The sequence below is a fragment of the Oncorhynchus tshawytscha genome, linkage group LG07, assembly GCF_018296145.1.
Source record: "Oncorhynchus tshawytscha isolate Ot180627B linkage group LG07, Otsh_v2.0, whole genome shotgun sequence".
Lineage (NCBI taxonomy): Eukaryota > Metazoa > Chordata > Actinopteri > Salmoniformes > Salmonidae > Oncorhynchus > Oncorhynchus tshawytscha.
In genome coordinates, this window is record NC_056435.1 from 47,717,251 (window position 1) to 47,744,944 (window position 27,694).

Below are 27,694 nucleotides of genomic sequence, written 5' to 3' on the forward strand. Positions count from 1 at the left end.
TATAGCGAGTTTTGAAAAGGCATTTGATAAAGTAAGACTGGCTAAAAAAAATTAAAAATGCCTGGATTTTTTCAATTTTGGTAACTCTCTTATAAAATGGGTAAAAAATAATGTATAGCAACCCCAGGTGTAAAATAGTAAATAACGGCTACTTCTCTTCTTCTTAGAGAGTTTTGAATTGTCAAGAGGAGTTCAAATAAGGGTGTCCGCTGTCACCATATCTATTCGTTATGGCCATCGGAATTGCTAGCTATTAAAATCAGATCCAGTAACAACATTAGAGGATTAGAAATCCAAGGCTTAAAAACAAAGGTGTCCATGTATGCCGATGACTCAAGTTGTATGTTAAGTTCACAAACTAGGTCCCTGCAATGTCTCATTGAAGATCTAGATAACTTTTCTGGACTCTCTGGACTAAAACCTAATTATGATGTGTACAATATTACATATTGGATGTTTAAAAAAATACAACTTTTACATTAGAGTGCAGTTTACCTATACAATGGGCTGATGGTGAAGTAGACATACTTGGTATTCATATCACAAAATATATAAATAAGCTCTCCGCAATGAATTTCAATAGAAAACTTGTAAAAATAGACAAGATCCTGCAACCATGGAGAGGTAAATACCTGTCTATTTATGGAAAAATCTTTAGTAATTTACTTATGGCGCTGCCTACTCCTGATGATTCGTTTTTGAAATCATACGAGCAAAAGATATTTCGCCTTATCTGGGACGCTAAACCAGACAAAATAAAGCGTGCATATCTATATAATGAATATGAATTGGGTGGATTGAGATGATTAAATATTAAAGCACTAAACCTCTCTCTAAAAGCTTCACTCATTCAAAAGTTTTATTTGAACCCTAAATGGTTCTCAAGTAGAATAATAAGAAAAGCTCATCCATTGTTTAAAAATGGCCTTTTTGCCTTTGTGCAGATTGCCATGTCTCATTTTCGATTCATTGAAAAATTATACTTTTTTCAAAGTATCTGTCTTTTTCAAACAAGCATTGCAGAGCTGGCTACAATTTCAATTTCATCCCCCTGAAAGATAGAACAAATATTATGTCTGAACTCAAATGTGCTGGTTGATAAAATACCTGTATTTATGGGAAAGGTGTTTGAAAAGGGTATTTTGTTCTTAAATTATATTGTAAATCGTAATGGTAGAGTTATGTCCTTCATGGAGTTATCAGAATTGTACGGGAAGGTCTGCTCAATCCAAGAGTACAACCAATTGATTACAGCATTGCCCCAAAAATGGAGGAGGCGGGTGGTAGCGGGAAGAGGTAGGGAACTGGTCTATCTGCCCAATATAAAGGATCAAAACTGGCAGAGGAATAAAAATAGAATAAATTGGAAAGTATACCAGTTTCATTTGAGGACCAGGATGTTGACAACTGTGCAATACAGATTGCAAAATAGTTGAAGAGATTTTTGATGTACCGAATCCATGGTACAGGGTGTATGAGTTGATATACAGTGGGGCAAAAAAGTATTTAGTCAGCCACCAATTGTGCAAGTTCTCCCACTTAAAAAGATGAGAGAGGCCTGTAATCATCATAGGTACACTTAAACTATGACAGACAAAATGAGGAAAAAAACTCCAGAAAATTACATTGTAGGATTTTTAATGAATTTATTTGCAAATTATGGTGGAAAATAAGTATTTGGTCAATAACAAAAGTTTATCTGAATACTTTGTTTTATACCCTTTGTTGGCAATGACAGAGGTAAAAAAAGTCATGGTGTTTTTACAACTAATGCCGGGTTTGCCTGAGGCTGATGCCGTGCAGGTGTTTGTACACATGCATATACACACACTCTCATTCAAATAAAAATATACAAGAACACACACATACATGTAGTAGTGCCAGACATGCACACAAATATATAAAGTAGGCATTGCTGTTATGATTTCAGTTGTTCTTGATGTCCTTTGTTTTAAATCTATTATTATTATTATTTATTTTTTTGCATTGTTATTTGTTCTTCTGTCTTTTCCTTTTTTAAAATCTTTATTTCATTCTCTTGGTTGTTGGTGCATTGGGGGGTTCTTGGGGGTGGGGAATGGAATTAATTATAATTTTTAAAAATCATTCTGGGAGGGAACTGTGGGAGGGGTCTCGAATGGTTGAGGGACAGCTATTGGGGGTATCTTGAAGGGTTAGGGTTTCACAAAATTGTGATCATGAAAAAGAAAACTATGACATATATTTTATATCACTATCATGCACACGCACACGCACACATAAGGATGGCTCTGTTGCGGAAAGACTGATACATGTATGATAGTGTCTTAATGCAGTATTGTTTGTCCTTCATGTTCTAATTCTTTGTTACACCTTCCTTGTGTTTTTTGAAATATTTTTTTTTAAAGACTCGGCCAGGGAGAGGTTGAAAATGTCAGTGAAGGTCCGTGCATGCTTTGAGTACACGTCCTGGTAATCCATCTGGCCCAGCGGCTTTGTGAATGTTGACCTGTTTAAAGGTTTTGTTCACATTGGCTACCGAGAGCGTTATCACACAGTTATCCAGAACAGCCATTGCTCTTGTGCATGCTTCAGTGTTATTTGCCTCGAAGCGAGCATAAAAGGCATTTAGCTCGTCTTGTAGGCTCGCGTCACTGGGCAGCTCGAGTCTGGGTTTCCCTTTATAGTCCGTAATAGTTTTCAAGCCATGCCACATCCGACGAGCGCCGGTGTAGTATGTTACAATCTTAATCCTGTATTGACGCTTTGCTTGTTTGATGGTTCGTCTGAGGGCATAGCGGGATTTCTTATAAGCGTCTGGATTTAGCTCGAAGCTGATGTTGCCTGTAATCCATGGCTTCTGGTTGGGAGTTCTACGTACAGTCACTATGGGGACGACGTCATCGATGCACTTATTGATGAAGCCGATGACTGAGGTGGTATACTCCCCAATGCCATTGGATGAATCCCAGAACATATTCTAGTCTGTGCTTGCAAAAGAGTACTGTAATGTAGCATCCGCGTCATCTGACCACGTCTCTATTGAGCGAGTCACTGTTACTTCCGGCTTTAGTTTTTGCTTGTAAGCTGGAATCAGGAGGATAGAATTGTGGTCAGATTTGCCAAATGGAGGGCGGGGGAGAGCTGTGTGTGGAGTAAAGGTGGTCTAGGATTTTTTTTTCTGGTTGCACATGTGACATGCTGGTAAATTTTTTGGGTTAAAACTGATTTCAGTTTGCCTGCATTAAAGTTCCCGGCCACTTGGAGCGCCGCTTCTGGGTGAGCATTTTCTTCTTTGCTTATGGCCTTAGAGTTGGTTGAGAGCGGTCTTAGTGCCAGCTTTGCTTTGTGGTGGTAGATAGACAGCTACGAATAATGCAGATGAGAACTCTCTTGGTAGATAGTGTGGTTGACAGCTTATCATAAGGTACTCTACTTAAGGCGAGCGATACCTCGAGACTTCTTTAATATTAGACATCGCGCACCAGCTGTTATTGACAAAAAGACACACACCCCTATCCCTCGTCTTAACAGAGGCAGCGCCTCTGTTCTGCCGGTGCATGGAAAATTCCGCCAGCTCTATATTGTCCGTTTCTTCGTTCAGCCACGTCTCGGTGAAATATAAGATGTTACAGTTTTTAAATGTCCCATTGGTAGGATCATCTTTTTAAAAAATCTAACGATTGCACGTTAGCAAGGCAAATGGAAGGCATTGGGAGTTTACTTTCTCGCCTCCGGGTACTCAGAAGGATCCCCAATCTGCATCCCCTTTTTCCAGCGTCTTTTCTTCACGCAAAAGGTGTGGATCTGGGCCTGTTCCAGTGAAAGCAGGGTATCCTTCTCGTCTGACTCTTTAAAGGAAAAAGTTTCTTCCAGTCCGCAGTGACTGTTCTAAGCCATGTTCTTCGGCCCCATCTTTACTGTCTTAACTAATCAATTCTAATCATCAATCATTTGATTAGTTGAATTGGTTGTAGTGCTGAGCAATTAGTACTTTTTGAGGTCAGTTCGATTTCGGTTTGATTATGAAAAGATAACCACAGTATTATTAAATAATGGAATAGCAATGATTTTAGAGATTTTTTAATGCACATTTCAAGGCTTAAAGATAGTGAAAATTAAATGCCAAAACAGAAAATATTCCATTGTCTCTGTCAGGTCTACATTGGGTTGACATCAATAGAGAAAGGGTTTTTACTATGAAATAACACAATATTTAAGTTGTGTATATTACCAAATATACCAGCATCACTACTCTGGACGGTTCTGACCTAGAATACGTGGACAACTACAAATACCTAGGTGTCTGGCTAGACGGTAAACTCTCCGTCCAGACTCATATCAAACATCTCGAATCCAAAATCAAATCTAGAATCGGCTTTCTAGTTCACAACAAAGCCTCCTTCACTCACGCTGCCAAACTTACCCTAGTAAAACTGACTATCCTACCGATCCTCGACTTCGACGATGTCATCTACAAAATAGCTTCCAATACTCTACTCAGCAAATTGGATGTAGTCAATCACAGTGCCATCCGTTTTGTTACCAAAGTGCCTTATACCACCCACCACTGTGACCTGTATGCTCTAGTCGGCTGGCCCTCGCTACACATTCTTCGCCAGACCCACTGGCTCCAGGTCATCTATAAGTCTTTGCTAGGTAAAGCTCCACCTTATCTCAGCTCACTGGTCACGATAACAACACTCACCCGTAGCACATGCTCCAGCAGGTATATCTCACTGGTCATCCCAAAGCCAACACCGCCTTTGGCGCCTTTCCTTCCAGTTCTCTGCTGCCAGTGACTGGAACGAACTGCAAAAATTGCTGAAACTAGAGACTTACATTTCCCTCACTAACTTTAAACATCAGCTATCTGAGCAGCTAACCAATCGCTGCAGCTGTACATAGTCCATCTGTAAATAGCCCACCCAATCTACCTACCTCATCCCCATATTGTTTTTATTTACTTTGCTGCTCTTTTGCACACCAGTATCACACCATCATCTGCTCATCATCATCTGCTCCTCTATCACTCCAGTGTTATCTGCTAAATTGTAATTACTTTGCTACTATGGCCTATTTATTGCCATACCTCCTCATGCCATTTGCACACACTGTATATAGACTTTCTTTTTTTCTATTGTGTTATTGACTGTACGCTTGTTTATTCCATGTGTAGCTCTGTGTTGTTGTTTCTGTCACACTGCTTTGCTTTATCTTGGCCAGGTCGCAGTTGTAAATGTTCTCAACTAGCTTACCTGGTTAAATAAAGGTTAAATTAAAAAAACGCTGTGTTTATATAAGGGAATTCAAGTAATTGAACCGACGTCAGTCAAGTAATTTTTTTATTAACTGGGAAAAAAAAAAATGTTGGTTAATCGCGCCACACTAATTGGTTGTGTTAGCGCTGGGCCGGAACAAACCCCCTCGTAGTGTTGTTAATGTTGGTTGTTTGTGTTTGCCTTATATTTCAACATGTGTTTCTATGTTTGTGTTTTAGATGAAGAAGGGCAATAAAGAACCTAGTCCCATGGTGCAGTTGTCTGTACAGGACATCACTCGAGAGAGCAGGGTAAGACTACCAGAGCAGTGACTTACTTGACTTATTCCATTCAGCTCCTATAGTGGAGAAAATGACCAAACAGTGCTACCACAGTGGTAGACTATCTTTGCTTTGAAGTCAAACTCCCTCCAATTTCACTCTCTCAATTTTCCTTCATGCTGCTTTTAGACCTGTTGGACGACCATCAACCCAAAATGGGAGGATGCCTTCACCTTCTTTATCCCAGATCCACACAAGCAGTCAATAGACATTCAGGTATCTTGACATTCTAACTCCATTGGATAACATGTTCTGCACCCATTTGTCATCATGTTCATTTAATGAATGCTTCATTTGTCTGTTTTTTCCCCCACATAGCATTCTGTTCAATGACCACAGTCCCTTTTCTCTGTGTGTATTCTTCACTCAACATTCTCACTATCCTCCCATGTTTGTCTCAGGTGAAGGACAATGACCGGATACAGACTCTAGGTAGTCTGTCCATCCCTCTGTCCCGCCTGCTGTCGGGCCCCAACCTGTCTCTGGACCAGTGGTTCCAGCTAGATAAATCTGGCCCTGCCAGCCGCATCTACATCAACACTGTACTCAGGGTAAGGACTGGTACCTCCTCTCAATCCCAACCTACAGGTTGATGCACATCTAAAAACAAATTGCTCAGTTTGGCCTGTGATTGTATTATTCTATCTATCTCATTATTTTTCTTTCTTTCTTTTTTCCTTTCTTTTTTCTTTCTTTTTTTCTCTCCCCTCTCTCTCTCTCTCTCTCTCTCTCTCTCTCTCTCTTCAATTCAATTCAATTCAATTCAATTCAAGGGCTCTCTCTCTTTCTTTCTCTTTCTATCTTTCTTTCTCTCTTTCTTTCCTTCTTTCTTTTCAGGTGTTATGGTTAGATGAGGAAAACATCCCCACTTCCTCTACAGAAGCAGCCAACCTAGCAGCAGGTCTCTCAAAGATACGCCCCCAACAGACCTCCCGAGACCCCAGCTTTGCCACAGAGGTAAATAATGCCATGTTTATGAGATAGCAATGTTGAAGAATGTGAGTCTGTGATGAAGTAAAGTGTTTTGTTGTTTTAGGGGGTGCTGAGAATCCACCTTCTAGAGGGCCAAAATCTGGTCCCCAAGGACAACATGATGGGGGGCATGGTGAAGGGCAAGAGTGACCCCTATGTCAAGATCAACATTGGGGGTGAGACCTTTGAAAGCCGAGTCATCAATAGGAACCTCAACCCCACCTGGAACGAGATGTATGAGGTAGGATATTACATAGTGGCCATGATTTTATTTGTTCGAGCCAATAAATCAAATCTTGTGAAATCAAATCTTAATTTCAAATCAGATATTTTTAACAAAACAAATAAAGCCATTGTTCCAAACGGACAATCATGACACTGTAGGGTAATAATGAGTCCAAGGAGGTCTCTGCACTTCAGTAAACAGTAGAACCATAGAACGAGTGCTCAACAACCAGGACAGCAGGCTTAAACTGAGGACTTGTCTATTATTTTGAGGAAAATATTAGGTGACCTAAAAATGTCAGTGTTTCCCTCTGTGTTTCCAGTGTTAGTATGTAGAATACTGCCCTTACTGAAGCTGTTGTTGTGTTGTCTCCCAGGTGGTTCTGACCACACTGCCTGGCCAGGAGCTGCATGTTGAGCTGTTTGATAAGGACATGGACATGAAGGATGACTTCATGGGAAGGTATGCAGGCTGTGACCCAATGGCATCCTAGTCTATATATAGTGCACTACTTTAGGGTGCCATTTGGGATGCAAACAGTCTCTGGGAATTAGATAGATTTCTATGGCAGGGACATGTAACTACTCCCATAGATGTATTTTTGCTCCATATTACATGTATTTGTACAGTAGCTGGCTCTCTAAGTAGTTTGTTCTCTGATAGTGATGTACTGTTACAGGTTGAAGATCAGTCTGAAGGATATCATCACCTCTCAATACACTGACCAGGTGAGATCTACCTGCCTGCTTGGGAGTTACATGGCTACATACTCTAATTTAAACAAACCAGTCAGGTGCACTGAATGTTGAACTTTACCATCCTATGTGAAAGCTTTTTAGTTACTCTGTTTCAATGGTAGGCTACACTGTGAGTTGTTGTCTCTCTTTTCCAGTGGTACACTCTGAATGATGTGAAGTCAGGTCGTCTTCACCTGGTACTGGAGTGGGTACCAACAGTATCACAACCAGACAGACTGGATCAGGTCAGTCCTATTCTTCCAGTTTTAAATTCATCCCCCAAATATTTGCAGTATTAAACAGTAGAGTAATATATCCTTATACACATACAGTGCATTCGTGTTAAACAGTAGAGTAATATATCCTTATACACATACAGTGCATTCGTATTAATGATGAGGGGAGAAAAAAACAATTTAATGGGGCGGCAGGGTAGCCTAGTGGTTAGCCTAGTGGTTAGAGCGTTGGATCTGGGATAAAGTTCGAATCCCCGAGCTGACAAGGTACAAATCTGTCGTTCTGCCCCTGAACAGGCAGTTAACCCACTGTTCCTAGGCTGTCATTGAAAATAAGAATTTGTTCTTAACTGACTTGCCTAGTAAAATAAAGGTAAAATAAAAAAATTCAACAGTAGAGTAATATGTCCTTATACACATACAGTGCATTCGTATTAAACAGTAGAGTAATATGTCCTTATACACATACAGTGCATTCGTATTAAACAGTAGAGTAATATGTCCTTATACACATACAGTGCATTCGTATTAAACAGTAGAGTAATATGTCCTTATACACATACAGTGCATTCGTATTAAACAGTAGAGTAATATGTCCTTATACACATACAGTGCATTCGTATTAAACAGTAGAGTAATATGTCCTTATACACATACAGTGCATTCGTATTAAACAGTAGAGTAATATGTCCTTATACACATACAGTGCATTCGTATTAAACAGTAGAGTAATATATCCTTATACACATACAGTGCATTTGTATTAAACAGTAGAGTAATATATCCTTATACACATACAGTGCATTCGTATTAAACAGTAGAGTAATATATCCTTATACACATACAGTGCATTCGTATTAAACAGTAGAGTAATATATCCTTATACACATACAGTGCATTCGTATTAAACAGTAGAGTAATATATCCTTATACACATACAGTGCATTCGTATTAAACAGTAGAGTAATATATCCTTATACACATACAGTGCATTCGTATTAAACAGTAGAGTAATATATCCTTATACACATACTGTGCATTCGTATTAAAAGTAGAGTAATATATCCTTATACACATACAGTGCATTCGTATTAAACAGTAGAGTAATATATCCTTATACACATACAGTGCATTCGTATTAAACAGTAGAGTAATATATCCTTATACACATACAGTGCATTCGTATTAAACAGTAGAGTAATATATCCTTATACACATACAGTGCATTCGTATTAAACAGTAGAGTAATATATCCTTTTACACATACAGTGCATTCGTATTAAACAGTAGAGTAATATATCCTTATACACATACAGTGCATTCGTATTAAACAGTAGAGTAATATATCCTTATACACATACAGTGCATTCGTATTAAACAGTAGAGTAATATATCCTTATACACATACAGTGCATTCGTATTAAACAGTAGAGTAATATATCCTTATACACATACAGTGCATTCGTATTAAACAGTAGAGTAATATATCCTTATACACATACAGTGCATTCGTATTAAACAGTAGAGTAATATATCCTTATACACATACAGTGCATTCGTATTAAACAGTAGAGTAATATATCCTTATACACATACAGTGCATTCGTATTAAACAGTAGAGTAATATGTCCTTATACACATACAGTGCATTCGTATTAAACAGTAGAGTAATATATCCTTATACACATACAGTGCATTCGTATTAAACAGTAGAGTAATATATCCTTATACACATACAGTGCATTCGTATTAAACAGTAGAGTAATATATCCTTATACACATACAGTGCATTCAGAAAGTATTCAGACCCTTTCCCTTTTTCAGTTTTTTTCTTTGTTACAGCCTTTTTGTAAAATTGATTTAATATTTGTTTTTTTTCATCAATCTACACACACTACCCCATAATGACAAAGCGAAAACAGGTTTTCAGACATTTTTACTAAATAATGTGTGTAGATTGATGAGGGGAGAAAAAAACAATTCCATCAATTTTAGAATAAGGCTGTAACGTAACAAAATGTGGAAAAAGTCAAGGGGTCTGAATACTTTCCAAATGCACTGTAATTTAGGAGTTATTAAGGATATCATGTTGAGATCATATAATCTGTTGTGCAAATGATACCTGAGTACAAAACATAACAATTTACACTGAACAAAAATATGAACGCAACATGTAAAGTATTGGTCTCATGTTTCATGAGCTGAAATAAAAGATCCCAGAAATGTTCCAGCTTATTTCTCTCAAATTTTGTGTACAAATTTGTTTACATCCCTGTTAGTGAGCATTTCTCCTTTGTCAAGATAATCCATCCATCCTATGCCTTCCCATGCCCTCCCATCATTGCACCCCTGCCAAGTCACGTGCAATCGATAGATTAGGGCCTAATGAATTTATTTCAATTGAATGATTTCCTTATATGAACTGTAACTCAGTACAATTTTTGAAATTGTTGCATGTTGTGTTTTTGTTCAGTATAATAGGCAGTAGAAAACAGTAGAGTAATGCATCCTGAAACACAGTGCCATACAGTCCCACTGACCTGTTTACATTTCCCTCAGGTGTTCCAGTTTCAGTCCAGGCAGTCTTACCACAACAAAGCCTTTCCATCCATGGCTCTACTGTTTGTGTTTGTGGAGAGGGCTGACGGCCTACCCGTGCGTCTAATCTACCTCTTTCTCAGTTTGGAAGGGATCTCATGACTTTGTGTGCAGGGCTTATGATAATGATGTTATGTTTGTTATGTTTAGAAGACTCATTCTATTTTACATATGAATACGGTGTTTATTTTTGTGCACATCTAGTGTGTGTGTGTTTGTTTATTGTGGTGTGTTTCTAGCTGAAGAAAAGTGGGAAGGAGCCAAAAGTGGGAGCTGAACTTGTTGTGGGGGGGACCTCCCATAAAACGACGGTGAGACAGACAACTCATGCAATATATATGTCCCTTTTAAAATTGACATAAGACACTGTAAAACCTCTAAAAAGCAAGTAATTTTTTTGAATACAAAGTGTAAATAAAAATGTTTTGTTCATAAAATCAGTCTCGTCCAAAAAAGAGATTTGTGAGATGATAGGGGAAAAATGGTATGTCACGGAATTAAGGATACCGTAACAGTTTTCATTGGGTTGGGATTATTTATTTTAATCCTGCCCACATGCCCACAGCTGGCAGCACCCAAGTAATCATCAATTACACAAAATACCTTTTGCAGTTAAAATCCCATGTACCAAAAAAGGTTAAATGGGTTTCCATCGCATTTTCAACTCTACAATTTTTTGCCGTTATATAGCTAGTGTACCCACTCTGGTTTTGGCAAGTGTGCTGTAGCCAACAGCTTGCAGATGCAGTGCGGGTAGGCTCGTCTACATGATTAGATTATTTGAATTTGTCAAACGGCAGCCAAGCATCAATGATTATGTCACCAAAATAAGACTTATAATCCTGCTCCTTTCCAGTAAATATCTCTGTCAGTGAATTACAGCTCATGCCTCCTTTCTATGTCTTTTAAGGTGTGTGATCGCACCATCTCACCCCAGTGGGACGAGGCTTTTTACTTCCTGGTTCATGACCCCAGAGAGGAGATCCTCATAGTGAAGGTGAGTGTGTATGTTACTTTTTAGATAAGAGCTTAAAGATGTGTGCTTTTATAAAAGGGTGTCATCTTTCCTTCCATTTTCTCTTATACTAGTTGTCTCACAGTTGGACCTTGCCTATTGGTTCTCTGGTGGTACCAGTCAGAGAGCTGCTGTCAGAACCAGATCTGGTTCTGGATCAGTGGCTGAGTCTGGATGGAGCCTCACCTGACAGTCAGATTCTACTGAGGGCTGAACTGAAGGTGAAACACACTCTTGCAGTTACAGTACTTTAGAAACACTATCTTAACCAGTAGGAGGCACTATAGACGTGTATTGATTCAACACATTATGTTTTGTAATAAGGTGGTATGGTGGAGTTATTAAATGTGTTGTTCTTCTACAGGTGCTGTGTCCCAAGAAGTGTGAGATTGATGTGGAGAGGGCAGATCAACCCAGAGCTCGAGCTGCCTCTACTGCTGAACAGAGACTGGAGAGAGACACAGTGCAGCAGAGGTAGAACAAATGAGGGTATACTAATATACACACACACACACACAAGATTAACCAATTTCTCTGTTCTTCCACCATGTCTGCTCAGGTGTATTTCAGTGGACACTCCCAGTGCTCCATCCCCCAGCCCTTCCTCTATCCCAGCACCAGTACCAGAGCCAGAGGAGGCTAAGAGGGTAACAGTTACTGAGATGGTATCTGAGGAGGTCGCTGAGGAACCCTGTCTTCCTGGAACACTCCCAACACACACCAACCCTGAGCCCAGCTTTGGCTCTGAGGTGAGAAGCAGTGTGCCAGTGTTTTATTTAATTTAATTGATTTCACCTTTATTTAACCAGGTAGGCCAGTTAAGAACAAGTTCTCATTTACAACTGCGACCTGGCCAAGATAAAGCAAAGCATTGCGACACAAACAACACAGAGTTACACATGGAATAAACAAACGTACAGTCAATAACAATAGAAAGGTCTACATACAGTGTGTGCAAAGGAAGTAAGATTAGGGAGGTAAGGCAATAAATAGGCCATAGTGGCGAAATAATTACAATTTAGCAATAAAACACTGGAGTGATAGATGTGCAGAAGATGAACGTGCAGGTAGAGATACTGGGGTGCAAAGGAGCAAAAAATAAATATAACATGGGGATGAGGTAGTTGGGTGGGCTATGTACAGGTGCAATGATCTGTAAGCTGCTCTGTCAGCTGATGCTTCAAGTTAGTGAGGGAGATATGAGTCTCCAGCTTCAGTGATTTTTGCAATTCGTTCCAGTCATTGGCAGCAGAGAACTGGAAGGAAAGGCAGCCAGTGAAATATACCTGCTGGAGAGCGTGCTACGGGTGGGTGCTGCTATGGTGACCAGTGAGCTGTGATAAGGCGGGACTTTACCTAGCAAAGACTTATAGATGACCTTGAGCCAGTGGGTTTGGCGACGAATATGAAGCGAGGGCCAGCCAACGAGAGCATTCAGGTCGCAGTGGTGGGTAGTATATGGGGCTTTGGTGACAAAATGGATGGCACTGTGATAGACTGCATCCAATTTGCTGAGTAAAGTGTTGGAGGCTATTTTGTAAATGACATCGCTGAAGTCAAGGATCGGTAGGATAGTCAGTTTTACGAGGGTATGTTTGGTAGCATGAGTGAAGGATGCTTTGGTTGGCCAGTCCTTTTCTGGCTGTGCCGGGTGGAAATTCTGAGAGTACATGGCCGTCAAGGCCAGATTGTTCTTCAAGATGTTCATAGATGACCAGCAGGTTCAAATAATAATCACAGTGGTTGTAGAGGGTGCTAGAGGTCAGTACCTCAGGAGTAAATGTCTGTTGGCTTTTCATAGCCGAGCAGTACCATTTACTGTGTGAATAAGTTATTTAATACTATGTACAGTGCTGTGTGAATCAGGTGTTTCATGCTACACTGCTGTTTTTTGTACAGTCTTGTTACTAGTGTTTGTTTTTAGGGGGTGCTGAGAATCCATCTACTGGAGGCCCAGAATCTAATTGCCAAGGACAATCTGATGGGGGGCCTGAAGAAGGGCAAGAGTGACCCGTACGTCAAGATCAACATTGGAGGGGTCAAGTTTAAGAGTCATGTGATCAAGGAGAACCTCAACCCCACCTGGAACGAGATGTATGAGGTATGGAGGTATTCAGTACTTTACTTTTCTGCTCTTTTGCACACCAGTATCTCTACCTGCACATGACCATCTGATCATTTATCACCCCAGTGTTAATCTGCTAAATTGTAATTATTCGCAGACCTCCTCATGCCTTTTGCACACAATGTATATTGTGTGCAGTTGTAAATGAGAACTTGTTCTCAACTAGCCTACCTGGTTAAATAAAGTTGAAATAAAAATAAAATAAAAAAGTAGCAATATTTGGCATGTCATTAAGTGAACCATCCATCCTGTCTAACAGAATATGGAACAAAGCCAAAGTGACAATATTGCAATTGATTTGTTATTAATAATGCTGATAGTCCTGAACAGCAAAAGATAAAGAATACGATGAAGAGTAAGAAGAAGATATCAGTCTTCTAACACACCAGAGCTGAGAAATAGAACAACGAAAGGGGAGAAGTGTTAAGGGTAAATTAGTATGAATACAGTGTATTTTTACATAGCTGAGGTACAACAACTAGCCTGATTACAGTTGATACATTCACTTAACTCATTAGTAGAGTCCACAAGTGACTGTTGACACAAAACCCAACCTTAAATTCAAATATGCACTATGCAGAAGTCGCTCTGCCATTTCCTGCATGCAAAAATTCTAGCAGTTTGTCTAATTTCAGTTTGTGACAAAACAAGCAAGTATAGTGTAAAGAATCACTGTATCATCTAAACCACTGTGAAATATATTTCACGTAACCAAAAATATTGTATTTTGAGCTTGTTAAGATCTAACATTTAAAGTGTTTTTATTTTATTTTATAGAAACAGATCTTCCCTCTCTCACGTCAGCAGGAAGCAGATTGTGCAGTCATTCTTTCTATCTGTTCTTGATTATGGTGATACTATTTATCAATGTGCTGCTGCCACTACTCTTAAACCCCTGGATGCAGTTTGTCATAGCACTCTTCCTTTTATTTCTCATCACTGCATTCTTTACCAAAAGGTTGGCTGGACCTCTTTAAAGTCACGTAGATCACATCATTACGCTCTTTTTGTTTACAAAGCCCTGCTCCATAAGCTTCAGACTTACCTAACATTACTGTTAAGATTTCAAATGACAAGTTACCAAACTCCTTCACAGAGTTGGTTAAGTTTGGATAGTCATTTGGTGTCTACAAAGTTAGGTAAATCTGCCTCTAATTGCCTTGTACCCTGTTTGGAATAATCGGCAAAAGACATTTGGATTGGATACTTGGAAGGCCCTAGGTCAATTCAGACAGCTGACAGAGGATTTTTATAATGAAGAATGTGTTGGTTTTAATTGACTGTGTTTTGTATCTTAATGTACATTGTCTATATTTGTTTTTTTCGATACTTGCCTGTTGTATGTGCTTGTTTTTGTATCGTGCAGGGCTCATTTGTAGAAGAGTTAAGTCTCAATATGACTTCCTTGTTTTAGGTCTTTGAAGCTGGTGTACAAAAGCGAAAGTAAAAGACGCAAAAACAAAACTTAAGAACAGGAAGCATAGAAATAGTGACACACATTTCTATGTGATTTTGGTTGGGTCGCCCAAAAAGTTCCATAATGCAGCTTTAACATTTACCTTGATATTTTTCCATAGTCAATTGTATTTGGTCCTCTCCTGCATTTTCTTTATCTGTTTCTTTTTGGCTTTGGATTTCTCCCACTCGAGCCATTGCCCTTTGACCTTCTGTTGATTTGCTTCGGTCTTCAGGAGCTTGGTCCTCTTCTTTTCTTCCTTCTCTGCGCGGGTCTCACCAATGTAGTTTCCCAAACACCAGTTGTAGACCTCCTTGTCTCCTTTGTGTACCTATTGTAGTAGATGTGTAACATTTTCTTCTGTTTTTCTCCTTAAAGTTGCACTATGCAGAAATCTCTCTGCCATTTCCTGGTTGCTAAAACTCTTAATAGTTTAGACCACGTTTGCCTATTAGAAAAGTCAAATTAGCAAGTGCGCGTCCTCTTCGTCACGCACGCACAGACTGATTTCCAATTGTGACTCCCAGTGCCAAAACTCCAAATTCTTCCTCGTTTGGGAAGAAATCAAGCCTGAAACCTTGAACAAAGACTGTTGACATCTAGTGGAAGCCATAGAAATTGCAATCTGGGAGCTGGAATTGCATAGGACCCAGCTTTCCATTATAAGAGCCTGGGATCTCAAAAAAAAATTTTTTTTTTTTGATTTTCTCCTACCATAGCAATTGTGTTATAGTCTTATGCATTATTTTATAGTCTTATGCATTATCCAATGCTACCAATTATATGCATATCCTGGCTTCTGGGCCTGAGTAACAGGCAGTTTACTTTGGGCACGTCAGTCAGGCAGAAATTCTGAAAAAAAAGACCCTAACAAGTTTTAAACTTCTCTGAATATATTTGTTTTACTTCTCTAAACAAAACAGACATTTTTTTCAGGTAACTCCTAAGTAACCTAGTATACCAACTTTAGAATTGACCCCAGCTCTGGCCATAAGTCTACCCAACATTGTATTCTGACGTAAGTCAACCCTGTTATGTCTGCCATTTCTCACCTGATTCAACGTTAGCTCTCTGCATCCGCTGTAGTCTCTCTTTTTTCTAACTGGGGGCTTTGTCTGTGGAAAGTCTGGAAACTGTTCTTTGTGGAATTATGTTTCATGCAATCTATTGCTTTCTGATGAATAGGAGTAGAAATGTGAACTTTCTACACTTAAGAATATTCATGTGAAGTATTTATGACATGTTGTCTGTCAACGACTGTCATGACTCCTGCTCTATAGGTTTACTTATAGTTTCCTCTCTAAGTGTTACCGTCAATATGATGTGTTTCCCCAGACGGTGATGACCCCACAGTCAGATCAGGAGGTCCAGGTAGAGCTGTATGATAAAGACATGGACAAGGATGACTTCCTGGGCAGGTGAGAGGAGCTGCTCTGCGTTCCAAATGGAACCCTATGCCGTATATAAAGTGCACTGCTTTTGACACTAATTAGTGCACTATGTAGAGAATAGGATTCCATTTGGTATACATCCAGGTTGGGTCCTGTACTTTTTGTTAGACATGTTGTTCCCTGTCAAAGTGTTGTTTGATTTCTGACTGTATTTTTCCCTCCTGTGTACAGGTGTAACATCAGTATGAGAGACATCATACACTCCCAGTATACAGACCAGGTAATGCTTACATCTCTCTCTGCTCGTGTACTAAATGATGTCTGTACTCGCTTACATCGGTAGTCGGTACACTCATCTGTATAATGTGTGTTTTAGTTTTAGTACACCGTCTGATGTGTGGTTTCTTGTCTCTTTTCCAGTGGTACACTCTGAATGATGTGAAGTCAGGTCGTCTTCACCTGGTACTGGAGTGGGTACCAACAGTATCACAACCAGACAGACTGGATCAGGTCAGTGGTCTTCTACAATATTTATTCATTTTACACCTCATCTCCCTTCTCTGTAGTTTTCCAGTGTTATTCTCCAATATCCTAACCTCCCCTTATTTAAGAACCCCATCCCACCTATCTCACTCTCATTTGAATAATTGTGAACCTTTTGATGACCTGTTCTGTTTCTTATTCCAATGTGATCCCATGCTCCAGGTGCTACAGCTGCAGTCTCTCCAGTCCTACCAGAACAAGGCGGTTCCCTCTGCTGCTCTGCTCTTCGTCTACATGGACAGAGCCCACTCACTGCCTGTGAGTCACCTTACACCTCTTCACCTCAGAAACTGTGCCACTTCGTTTGAACTCTGGCTATGCATTGTTGTCTAGTTTTGCAGCTGTGATATGGGTTGTGCACAGATGTTGGTTTATTTTGTCTAGTTGCTCACAATCAGTGTTTGATTTTGACTGTTGTATCGTGTGGTCTCTGTGTGCTCCTAGTTGAAGAAGAGTGGGAAGGAGCCAAAGGCTGGAGCTGAGCTTGTTCTGGGAGAGACAACATATAGAACCAAGGTGAGGCAGTATCCTTAGAGCTGAAATGCATGACTTGTTATTGGATCTGCCGTGAAAGTCAACTTCTCTGTCTCTCTGAAGGTATGTGATCGTACCAACTCCCCCCAATGGGAAGAGGCTTTCTACTTCCTGGTTCGTGACCCCAGAGAGGAGATTCTCATAGTGAAGGTGAGAGTTCAGTCTGCTTCAGAATGGAGTCACTAAAAATGGATAATGTTTAATTAAAACATAATGTCACTCACTGTAAACATCTTGCACAGTCTCTGTTAAATGCAATTCATCCACACAAATCTACCCTTTTATCTTTTCCTTTCTAATCACTCTTTATTTATCTTTCTCTAGCTCTCCAGTGCTTGGGATCAGGCGATGGGTTCTCTGGTGGTAACAGTCAGAGAGCTGTTGTCAGAACCAGATCTGGTCCTGGATCATTGGCTGAGTCTGGATGAAGCCTCACCTGACAGTCAGATTCTACTGAGGGCTGAACTGAAGGTGAGACACACTTCTATATCCTCTATGGTCCTCTACAGTGCCTAGAGAATGTCTACACCCCATTTTGATTTCTTCACATTTTATTGTGTTACAAAGTGAGATAAAAATGTATTGAATTGTCATTTTTTGTCAACAATCTACACAGAATACTTGATTTGATTTAAAAAAATATATATGAGTACTAAATAAAACCCTAATATACCTTGATTAGATAAGTATTCACCCCCCTGAGCCAATCAATACATGTTAGAAATACCTTTTGGCAGCGATGACAGCTGTGAGTCTTCTTGGGTAAATCTCATAAGAGCTTTGCACACCTGTATTGTGCAACATTTTCTTATTATTCTTTTCTAAATTCTTCAAGCCCTGTCAAGGTGTTTAGGATCATGGCTAGAAAGAAATGTTCAAGTCTTGCCATAGATGTTCTTTCAAGAACATGCACTGTCTTATTGGTAAACAACTCCTGTGTAGATGTGGCTTTGTGTAGGAGGCTGTTGGGGTGGCAGGGTAGCCTAGTGGTTAGAGCGTTGGACTAGTAACTGGAAGGTTGCAAGTTCAAACCCCTGAGCTGACTAGGTACAAATATGTCATTCTGCCCCTAAACAGGCAGTTAACCCACTGTTCCTAGGCTGTAATTGAAAATAAGAATTTGTCCTTAACTGACTTGCCTGGTTATATATATAATATAAGGTACAGTAAATAAATAGTGTCCTGCTAAAATGTGAATTCTTCTTCTCGTGTCTGGTGTAAAGCAGACTGAAGCAGATTTTCCCCTAGTATTTGGCCTGTGCTTAGCACCATCCCGTTTCTTTTCATCCTGAAAAACTCCCAAGTCGTTGCATACCCTTGCTTGCAAATAAGGAGGCAGTTACTCATTTATTTCCGCAGGTTTACTTTCATGCCACCTTGAATGTTTTGGAATATTTGTATTCTTTATATTTGTATTCTTCTTTTCACTCTGTCATTTAGGTCATTATTGTGGAGTCAATACAATGTTCTACTCCCATCACCGCCATTGATTTCTGCTGTTTTAAAATCACCAATGGCTTCATGGTGACATCCCTAAGCAGTTTCCTTCCTGTCTGCAGCTCAAAGCATCTTTGATGTGTCTGGATGGTTTAATAATGGTTTAATAAATCATCCACACAATAATGATTAAATTGACCATGCTTAAAGATATATTCAATGTCTGATTTGTTATTGTTAGCCATCTACCAATCACTGCCCTTCTTTATGAGGCTTTCGAAAAGCTCCCTGGTCTTTGTAGTTGAATCTGTGCTTGAAATGCAATACTTGACTGAGGGACCTTACAGATGTTCTATGTATGTGGAAGACAGGAAGGGGTAGTCATTAAAAAATCATGTCAACCCCTATTATTTCACACAGAGTGAGTCCATATAACTTATGTGATTTGTTAAGCCATATTTTACATCTGAACTTATTAAGGCTTGCTTAAACAAAGAGGGTGAATACTTATGCAACAACTATATTTTAGTTATTTAAACTTGATTAATTTGTAGAAATGTGTATAATTTTCTTTCCACTTTAACATTATGGAGTATTTTATGTAGATCAATGACAAAAGAAATACAATCCCACTTTGTTAAGCTACAAAATGTGAACAAATGTAAAAGGGGTGTAGTCTTTCTATAGGCACTGTATACTATCAATCAACATTATTGAGTGTGCCATAGAGTACACAAAGCGCCACATTATGTACTTTACCTGCACCTGGCAGTCTAACATTGTCAAAAAAATATTGGTAAATTATTAGTGGCATGTTTTCATTCAAAGATCCTGAACTCGAAGATGACTGAGGGTGTTGGGGTACCACAAGGCTCTGACTCAGGTCCAGAAACTATTACTAGTTGGAGTTACAGTGAGGAGGAAGAACCAATCACTATTGAGCAGCCAGTTACTGCGACCATTGAGGAGGACCAAGACAGTGAGGTGCCCTCTGTGGAGTGAGTTTTTGTCTTGGCCCCTCCCAATATTCAAATATTTTTTATAAGTTGATTGCAATTTATATGCAAATGTATGCAGTGTATGTCAATTATAAAACATTTTGGCATATGTGTCTCTTTGTGTGTTTTCAGATCTGTTGCAGTCTCTAGCCAACCCTCTATCTCTAAAGAAGACCCCAGCCCTCCTGAGACACTCCACACCCCTGACCCCAGCTTTGAAACTGAGGTAGGCAATCAGTAGGTGGATGCCTCTGTATGCATATCATTAAGCATTCTGTCTGAATTGTATTCAGAGTCAATATTTTTTTCCTGTCACAATCTGTGGTTGGAACTGGTTCAGGGAACAGAACTGAAAACTGGAAAATAGAGACATTTTTCAAGAAACAGGATCAGAACCGGGAACCAAAGTCATTAAAAGCATGGGAAACGGTTAATAACGTTATTTTACGTTCAGGGCATTTTTCTCCAGTCCCACAAAAACCACAACAAAGCGTCTATGCAAAGCCCTCCCTCTGTCACTCAGAAACTTATTCCAGTGTCTGCCTGCCAGCTGAAAATCTTTGCCAGTGTGTTTGTGTGTGTGTAGGCTACCTGCCCGTCCCACTCTGAAGCATAGTCTACTGTAGCCTACTGATGTTACAAGCGTAATTCAGAAGTTAGGGATACTATCGTAATTCACATTGGATTTATTAACTACCAAAAGGTAAGACTTGTTTTTTATTCTGGTGACGCTCCGCACACACAAGCTTGTTAGCTAGCTAGCTAGGTCTGGTCCAACGTTAAAGCAACTCTGAAGTTCAAAGACAGTCAAAGGTCCTCCATAGAAGCCGCTCCTCCGTAGGTATAGTTCTGTCGGCCTAATTCAGATAATGCATGCCATCACAAAATGCCCAGCACTCCAAGACAAGCCCCATCCTCCACCCTCTCTCACTCTTTCCCTACCCACAAAATGCCCAGCACTCCAAGACAAGCCCCATCCTCCACCCTCTCTCACTCTCTCCCTACCCACAAAATGCCCAGCACTCCAAGACAAGCCCCATCCTCCACCCTCTCTCACTCTCTCCCTACCCACAAAATGCCCAGCACTCCAAGACAAGCCCCATCCTCCACCCTCTCTCACTCTCTCCCTACCCACAACATTTCAGTTGGATCTCGCACCCGACACTTTTCAATTCCATCATGCATGCAAACAACTCACTGAGCTATAGCTTGCCCTCTCCATAGCAAGCTGTATGATTGGTGAACTAATTTAATGTGGCGCTAAATGTAAAAAAATATAAATATATGGTTTCAGAGGTTTTAAAAGGAACAGAAAGAAACAATATAAACCGTTACTTTTTTGGGGTTCGAACCGGTTCAGAAGTTTATTTTTCTGGTCGGAACAGTATAACGGAACAAGAAATGGTTCTGTTCAGAACAAAACGATTGTAAAATAATTTCAGTTCGAACCCCTGGTCACAATACACTGAAACTAAGAGTTTATGTATTCATGAATCATTGGTTTTGATATGAATTGCATGGCCAACTACAACTTTATAGCTGCAGGTGAAAGCATTGACATGTGTTTTTGACCAGCAGAAAGAGGAGCCAGAAGAACCTATCACCGTCACCCAACTGTCAATCACAGCAGACACTGAGGAGCTCCAACCCTGGCAGGGACCAACGGCAGGGTGAGCTCCATTCAACAACAGATCCAGAGAGCTTTGCATGTACACTGACTTTGCATTGATAATCTTCAGTGTGGGAAGCAGCTATCAACATGCTGTGTGTGTGTGTTCCTTTATGAATATTCAGATCTGTTACAGAGGACATTGCCAGAGCTACAGTGTCTAGCCTTCCTTCTGTGTCTGTACCTGAGGAAGCTGAGGTCATGCCTGATGTCATCCCTGAAACACGCCCTCCTCACACTACCCCTCACCCAAGTTTTGGCACTGAGGTGGGTGCTTTACTGAAGGGACTATAAAAATGATTTATACTACCAAGAACAAAAGTTAAAAATGAATAAAAAATATCTCAAGACCTTATATTGTTTGTATTTTGAGAATGCTAGGATGCCTTCAAAAAGGTTATAGTGTGCCACTGCAGTTCAGTTGTTTGTCCTGTAGGGGGTGCTGAGAATCCATGTACTGGAGGCCCAGGATCTGGTTGCCATGGATAAGCTGATGGGGGGCCTGAAGAAGGGCAAGAGTGACCCCTATGTCAAGATCAACATCGGAGTGGTCAAGTTTAAGAGTCGTGTGATCAAGGAGAACCTCAACCCCACCTGGAACGAGATGTTTGAGGTATGGAGGGACTTGTAGTTTATTCAATTAATCTCTGTCGGCTGTTGAACTGTGTGCCCATTTAGATGAGCGGTAAAAGGGATTGTGCTGTACTGAAGAAAGTAAAAGCAATGCGTGTTAGGACAGACTTTTGATCTTTTTTACAATTACTGTATTTGGAGGGCTTCTCTCATGTAAGAATATATCTGAGACATCTAGAAGTGTGTGCCTTTGCTACCTTTAAATTAAAAAAAATTTTAAAAACATTTTACCGCCTTTTCCCCCAATTTCGTGGGATCCAATTGTTAGTAATTACTATCTTGTCTCATCGCTACAACTCCCGTACGGGCTCAGGAGAGATGAAGATCGAAAGCCATGCGTCCTCCGAAACACAACCCAACTAAGCCGCACTACTTCTTAACACAGCGCGCCTCCAACCCGGAAGCCAGCCGCACCAATGTGTCGGAGGAAACACTGTGCACCTGGTGACCATGGTTAGCGCGCACTGCGCCTGGCCCGCCACAGGAGTTGCTGGTGCGCGATGAGACAAGGATATCCCTACCGGCCAAACCTTCCCTAACCCGGACGACGCTAGGCCAATTGTGTGTCGCCCCACCGACCTCCTGGTCGTGGCCGGCTGCGACAGAGCCTGGGCGCAAACCCAGAGTCTCTGGTGGCACAGCTAGCGCTGCGATGCAGTGCCCTAGACCACTGTGCCACCCGGGAGGACCTTTGTTATCTTTCTGCCTTAATAACATGTAATAGTATTATTTATGTGTAGTTTTGTTGTTATTGATCTTCCCTGACATATGTGTGTTTCCCCAGACGGTGCTGAACCCCCAGGCTGGTCAGGAGGTCCAGGTAGAGCTGTATGATAAAGACATGGATGCGGATGACTTCCTGGGAAGGTGTGTTGTGACTGGCCCAACTATACACCAGTAACCTGCTATTGATAATTAAGGAATACATCCCAAAGGGCACCCTATTACCTGTATAGTGCACAACGTTTGACCAGAGTTGTATTTTGTATTTATTAAGAATCCCCATTAGCTGCTGCCAAGGCAACAGCTACTCTTTCTGGGGTCCAGCTAAATTAAGGCAGTTATACATTTTAAAAACTTTACAATACATTCATAACAGATTTTACAACATATTAAGTGTGCGCCCTCAGGCCTCTACTGTACTACCACTTATCTATAACACAAAATCCATGTGTACATGTGTGTATAGTGAGTATGTTATTGTGTGTTTGTATGCATGTGTCTGTTTGTGTTGCTTCACAGTCCCCACAGTTCCGTAAGGTATATTTTTATCTGTTTTTTAAATCTAATTTTACTGCTGGCATGAGTTACTTGATGTGGAATAGAGTTCCATGTAGTCATGGCTCTATGTAGTACTGTGCGCCACCCATAGTCTGTTCTGGACTTGGGGACGGTGAAGAGACCTCTGGTGGAATGTCTTGTGAGGTATGCATGGATGTCCAAGCTGTGTGCCAGTTGTTCAAAGAGACAGCTCGGTGCATTCAACCACCCCTCAGAGCCTGGCTCCTCTCTACTTTTCTTCCTAGGTTCCTGCCTTTCTAAGGAGTTTTTCCTAGCCACTGTACTTCTACATCTGTATTGCTTGCTGTTTGGGGTTTTAGGATGGATTTCTGTATAGCACTTTGTGACATGATGTAAAAAGGGCTTTATAAATACATTTGATTGATTGATGTCAATACCTCTCACAAATACAAGTAGTGATGTAGTCAATCTCTCCTCCACTTTGAGCTAGGAGAGATTGACATTAATGTTAGCTCTCTGTGTTCATCCAAGGGCCAGCCATGCTGCCCTGTTCTGAGCCAATTGCAATTTTCCTAAGTCCCTCTTTATGGCACCTGACCACATGACTGAACAGTAGTCCAGGTGCGACAAAACTAGAGCCCGTAGGACCTGCCTTGTTGATAGGGCTGTTAAGAATTCAGACAGACTTCTCCCCATCTTAGCTACTGTTGAATCAATATGTTTTGTTTTTACCATGACAGTTTACTATCTGGGGTTACTCCAAGCAGTTTAGTCATCGCAACTTGCTCAATTTCCACCTTATTCATTACAAATTTAATTGAGGTTTAGTGAATTACTGTTGAGTTATCTGCAGACATGGACAAACTGGCTTTACTCAAAGCCAGTGGCGTTGAAAAAAGTAAGGCGCATAGACAGCTGCCCTGGGGAATTCCTGATTCTACCTGGATTATGTTGGAGAGACTTCCATTAAAGAACACCCTCTGTGTTCTGTTAGACAGGTAACTCTGTATCCACAATATAGCAGGGTGTGTAAAGCCATAACACATACGTTTTTCCAGCAGCAGACTATGATCTATAGGCTCCTGAGTGGCACAGCGGTCTAAGGCACTGCATCTCAGTGCAAGAGGCATCACTATAGTACCTGGTTCGACTCCAGGCTTTATCACATTCGGCCGTGATTGGGAGTCCTATAGGGCGGTGCACAATTGGCCCAGCGTCATCGGGGTTTGGCCAGAGTAGACCATCATTGTAAATAAGAATTTGTTCTTAACTGACTTGCCAAGTTAAATTAAAGGTTAAATTAAAAAAATTATATAAAAATAAAAATCTATAATGTCAAAAGCCACACTGAAGTCTAACAGAACAGCCCCCACAATATTTTTGTCATCAATTTCTCTCAGTCAATCATCAGTCATTTGTATAAGTGCTGTGCTTATTGAATGTCCTTCCCTATAAGCGTGCTGAAAGTTTGTTGTCAATTTGTAAAAAAAAAAAAGTTTTTAAAAAGCATGGTATCTGGTCAAACACCATTTTTTCCAAAGGTTTACTAAGGGTTGGTAACAGGCTGATTGGTCGGCTGTTTACCCCAGTTAAGGGGGGCTTTACTATTCTTATGTAGGGGAATAACTTTTGCTTCCCTCCAGGCCTGAGGGCACACACTTTCTAGTAGGCTTAAATTGAAGATATGGCAAATAGGAGTGGCAACGTCATCCTCTATTATCCTCAGTAATTTTCCATCCAAGTTGTCAGACCCCAGTGGCTTGTCATTGTTGATAGACAATAATACTTTTTTCACCTCTTCCACACTTACTGTATGGAATTCAAAATTACAATGCTTGTCTTTCATAATTTGGTCAGATATACCTGGATGTGTTGTGTCAGCATTTGTTGCTGGCATTTCATACCTAAGTTTGCTTATCTTGCCAATGAAAAAGTAATTCAAGTAGTTGGCAATATCAGTGGGTTTTGTGATGAATGAGCCATATGATTCAATGAATGATGGAGTAGAGTTTACATTTTTGCCCAAAATATCATTTAAGGTGCTCCAAAGCTTTTTACTATCATTGTTTATGTAATCTTTGTTTCATAGTGTAGTTATTTTTATTCAGTTTAGTCACATGATTTCTCAATTTGCAGTATTCTCAATTTGCAGTATGGTTGTACAGCCAGACCTATTTGCCATCTATTTTGCCTCATCCCTCTCAACCATACCATTTTTTAATTCCTCATCAATCCAGAGGGATTTAACAGTTTTTACAGTCATGTTCTTAATGGGTGCGTGCTTATTAGTAACTGGAATAAGCAATTTCATAAATGTTTCAAATGCAGTGTCTGGTTGCTCATCATTACACACCACGGACCAACAAATATTCTTCACATCAACAACATAGGAATCACTACAAAACTTACTGTATGACCTCCTATACACAATATTAGGCCCAGCCTTTGGAACTTTGGTTTTCCTAGATATGGCTACTATATTGTGATCACTACATTTGGATGCTGCTTTAAAGCAAATTTCTGCAGCATTAGTAAAGATATGATCAATACATGTTGATGATTTCATTCATGTACTGTTCGTAACTACCCTGGTAGGTTGATTGATAACCCAAACCAGGTTGCAAGCAATAGTTACAGTTTTAAGCTTTCGCTTGAGTGGGCAGCCTGATGAAAGCCGGTCAATATTTAAATCACCCAGAAAATATACCTCTCTATTGATATCACATACATTATCAAGCATTTCACACTTGTTATCCAGATACTGACTGTTAGCACTCCTACCGGAATGGGCTTTAGGTGAGGTAGGTGAACCTGTAGCCATATTACTTCAACACTATTTATCATGAGATCCTCTCTAAGCTTTACATGAATGTGGTTCTGAATATAAACAGCCACACCTCCACCTTTGGCATTTCTATCTTTTTTGTAGATGTTATAACCATGTATTGCTACCACTGTATCATAAAAGATATATTCTAAGTGAGTTTCAGAGATTGTGAATATGAATGTCATTTGTTACTAACAAATTATTGATTTCATGAACCTTGTTTCTTAAGCTACATGTGTTAACGTGGGCTATTTTTAGCACTTTTCTGGGATGCTTAGCAGAGGTAGACATGCTTGGGTTATTTGTATTAGTGCAGGGTGAGCTGCACACAGAGGTCTTCCTACTAGCACAGCCTCAGTGCTAACAGTACAGTATTACTCTAGTTCATAGGCATATGATTACTGCATACAATAGCTGTAGGATCAACAGAGGCATTCAGGGCAGTAAGAGGACATGAATTAGGTTACTTACATTGTATCTTCCAACGCCCCTGGGATAATATACATTTGCTGAAGCATTATGACAACTCAGCGACACAATGGTAGAGATTAAATGAGCTGGGCTTGGGTCATTGATAAGTCACTGTCTCAACACAGCCTTATAATGCTGTGAAAGGATCCAGTGCTTCAAATGATTTGGGTGTATCCTATCCTCCTTGTAATGCAAGCTTCCAGAAGGTTTCCAGAAGGTATCAAAATTGTCAGTAAATGAGTTATATGGGCCCTGGTCAAAAGTAGTGCACTAAATAGGGAATAGGGTGATGTTTCAGACGCACACAAAATAAGACTTACATTTTCATGCACTTTGGTCTCATGGTGGTTGAAATGTTTGAAATATAAGACATGGTTCTACTTTCACATATCAAAGATATATATCTATAAAATGTTCACAAGAATGCAATTCCTTTTTTTTTAAAATGTTGCCAAAGCATCTGTTTTGTGTGTGTGTGTGTGTGTGTGTGTGTGTGTGTGTGTGTGTGTGTGTGTGTGTGTGTGTGTGTGTGTGTGTGTGTGTTTTTGTAGGTTTATGATGAGGCTGAGTGATGTCATCAGTTCCCAGTACACAGACCAGGTGAGTCAGTGTATTGAGATATTTACTTCTCTTTCTAGCCTGATTTCCATGGGGCACTCCCATACCTTAAGGGAACATTTTGAAATTCGCCATATGGTTAGTGAGACCGACCACATTGCAAATGTACGGTCCCTTACTAGACGTCTGAAAACGTTTGTCAAATTTGCTTCGGGCCGTGCGGCAGGGCCGGATCTTCCGGGAAGTCATGGTTTTTGAGTTATGGCCATTTTTCTGGGATTAAAGGTCCAAAATGAAAATAGAGCAATAGTTTTTCCGCTTCACGTCAACGTCAAGGAACCTCCGGTGTCAATAAAAAAAGAACCAGCCATTTATCTATCGTCATTTAAGAGAAATCGTACAATGTCAAATTTTTAAAACAGTTACAGATCCAGTTGCAGCGTGT

General features: G+C 40.1%; 1 protein-coding gene across 2 annotated transcripts in view; it reads left to right on the forward strand.

Moving 5' to 3' along the window:
* Positions 1–27,694, forward strand: part of LOC112254670 — a 74,433-nt gene that overhangs the window by 18,224 nt on the left and 28,515 nt on the right. The window contains exons 14-42 of one of the 2 annotated variants that reach the window (XM_042324503.1): positions 5,480–5,551; positions 5,711–5,797; positions 5,983–6,132; positions 6,419–6,538; positions 6,618–6,794; positions 7,156–7,241; positions 7,459–7,507; positions 7,672–7,761; positions 10,312–10,407; positions 10,590–10,661; positions 11,261–11,347; positions 11,440–11,586; positions 11,730–11,839; positions 11,925–12,114; positions 13,290–13,466; positions 16,282–16,364; positions 16,569–16,617; positions 16,758–16,847; positions 17,043–17,138; positions 17,325–17,396; positions 17,478–17,564; positions 17,739–17,885; positions 19,680–19,849; positions 19,982–20,075; positions 21,425–21,519; positions 21,644–21,785; positions 21,955–22,131; positions 22,936–23,018; positions 27,243–27,291. In XM_042324503.1, the coding sequence (XP_042180437.1) occupies positions 5,480–5,551; positions 5,711–5,797; positions 5,983–6,132; positions 6,419–6,538; positions 6,618–6,794; positions 7,156–7,241; positions 7,459–7,507; positions 7,672–7,761; positions 10,312–10,407; positions 10,590–10,661; positions 11,261–11,347; positions 11,440–11,586; positions 11,730–11,839; positions 11,925–12,114; positions 13,290–13,466; positions 16,282–16,364; positions 16,569–16,617; positions 16,758–16,847; positions 17,043–17,138; positions 17,325–17,396; positions 17,478–17,564; positions 17,739–17,885; positions 19,680–19,849; positions 19,982–20,075; positions 21,425–21,519; positions 21,644–21,785; positions 21,955–22,131; positions 22,936–23,018; positions 27,243–27,291 (3,144 nt within the window). The remainder of the gene's footprint in view (positions 1–5,479; positions 5,552–5,710; positions 5,798–5,982; positions 6,133–6,418; positions 6,539–6,617; positions 6,795–7,155; positions 7,242–7,458; positions 7,508–7,671; positions 7,762–10,311; positions 10,408–10,589; positions 10,662–11,260; positions 11,348–11,439; positions 11,587–11,729; positions 11,840–11,924; positions 12,115–13,289; positions 13,467–16,281; positions 16,365–16,568; positions 16,618–16,757; positions 16,848–17,042; positions 17,139–17,324; positions 17,397–17,477; positions 17,565–17,738; positions 17,886–19,679; positions 19,850–19,981; positions 20,076–21,424; positions 21,520–21,643; positions 21,786–21,954; positions 22,132–22,935; positions 23,019–27,242; positions 27,292–27,694) is intronic. The other variant, XM_042324504.1, reaches the window with a different exon arrangement.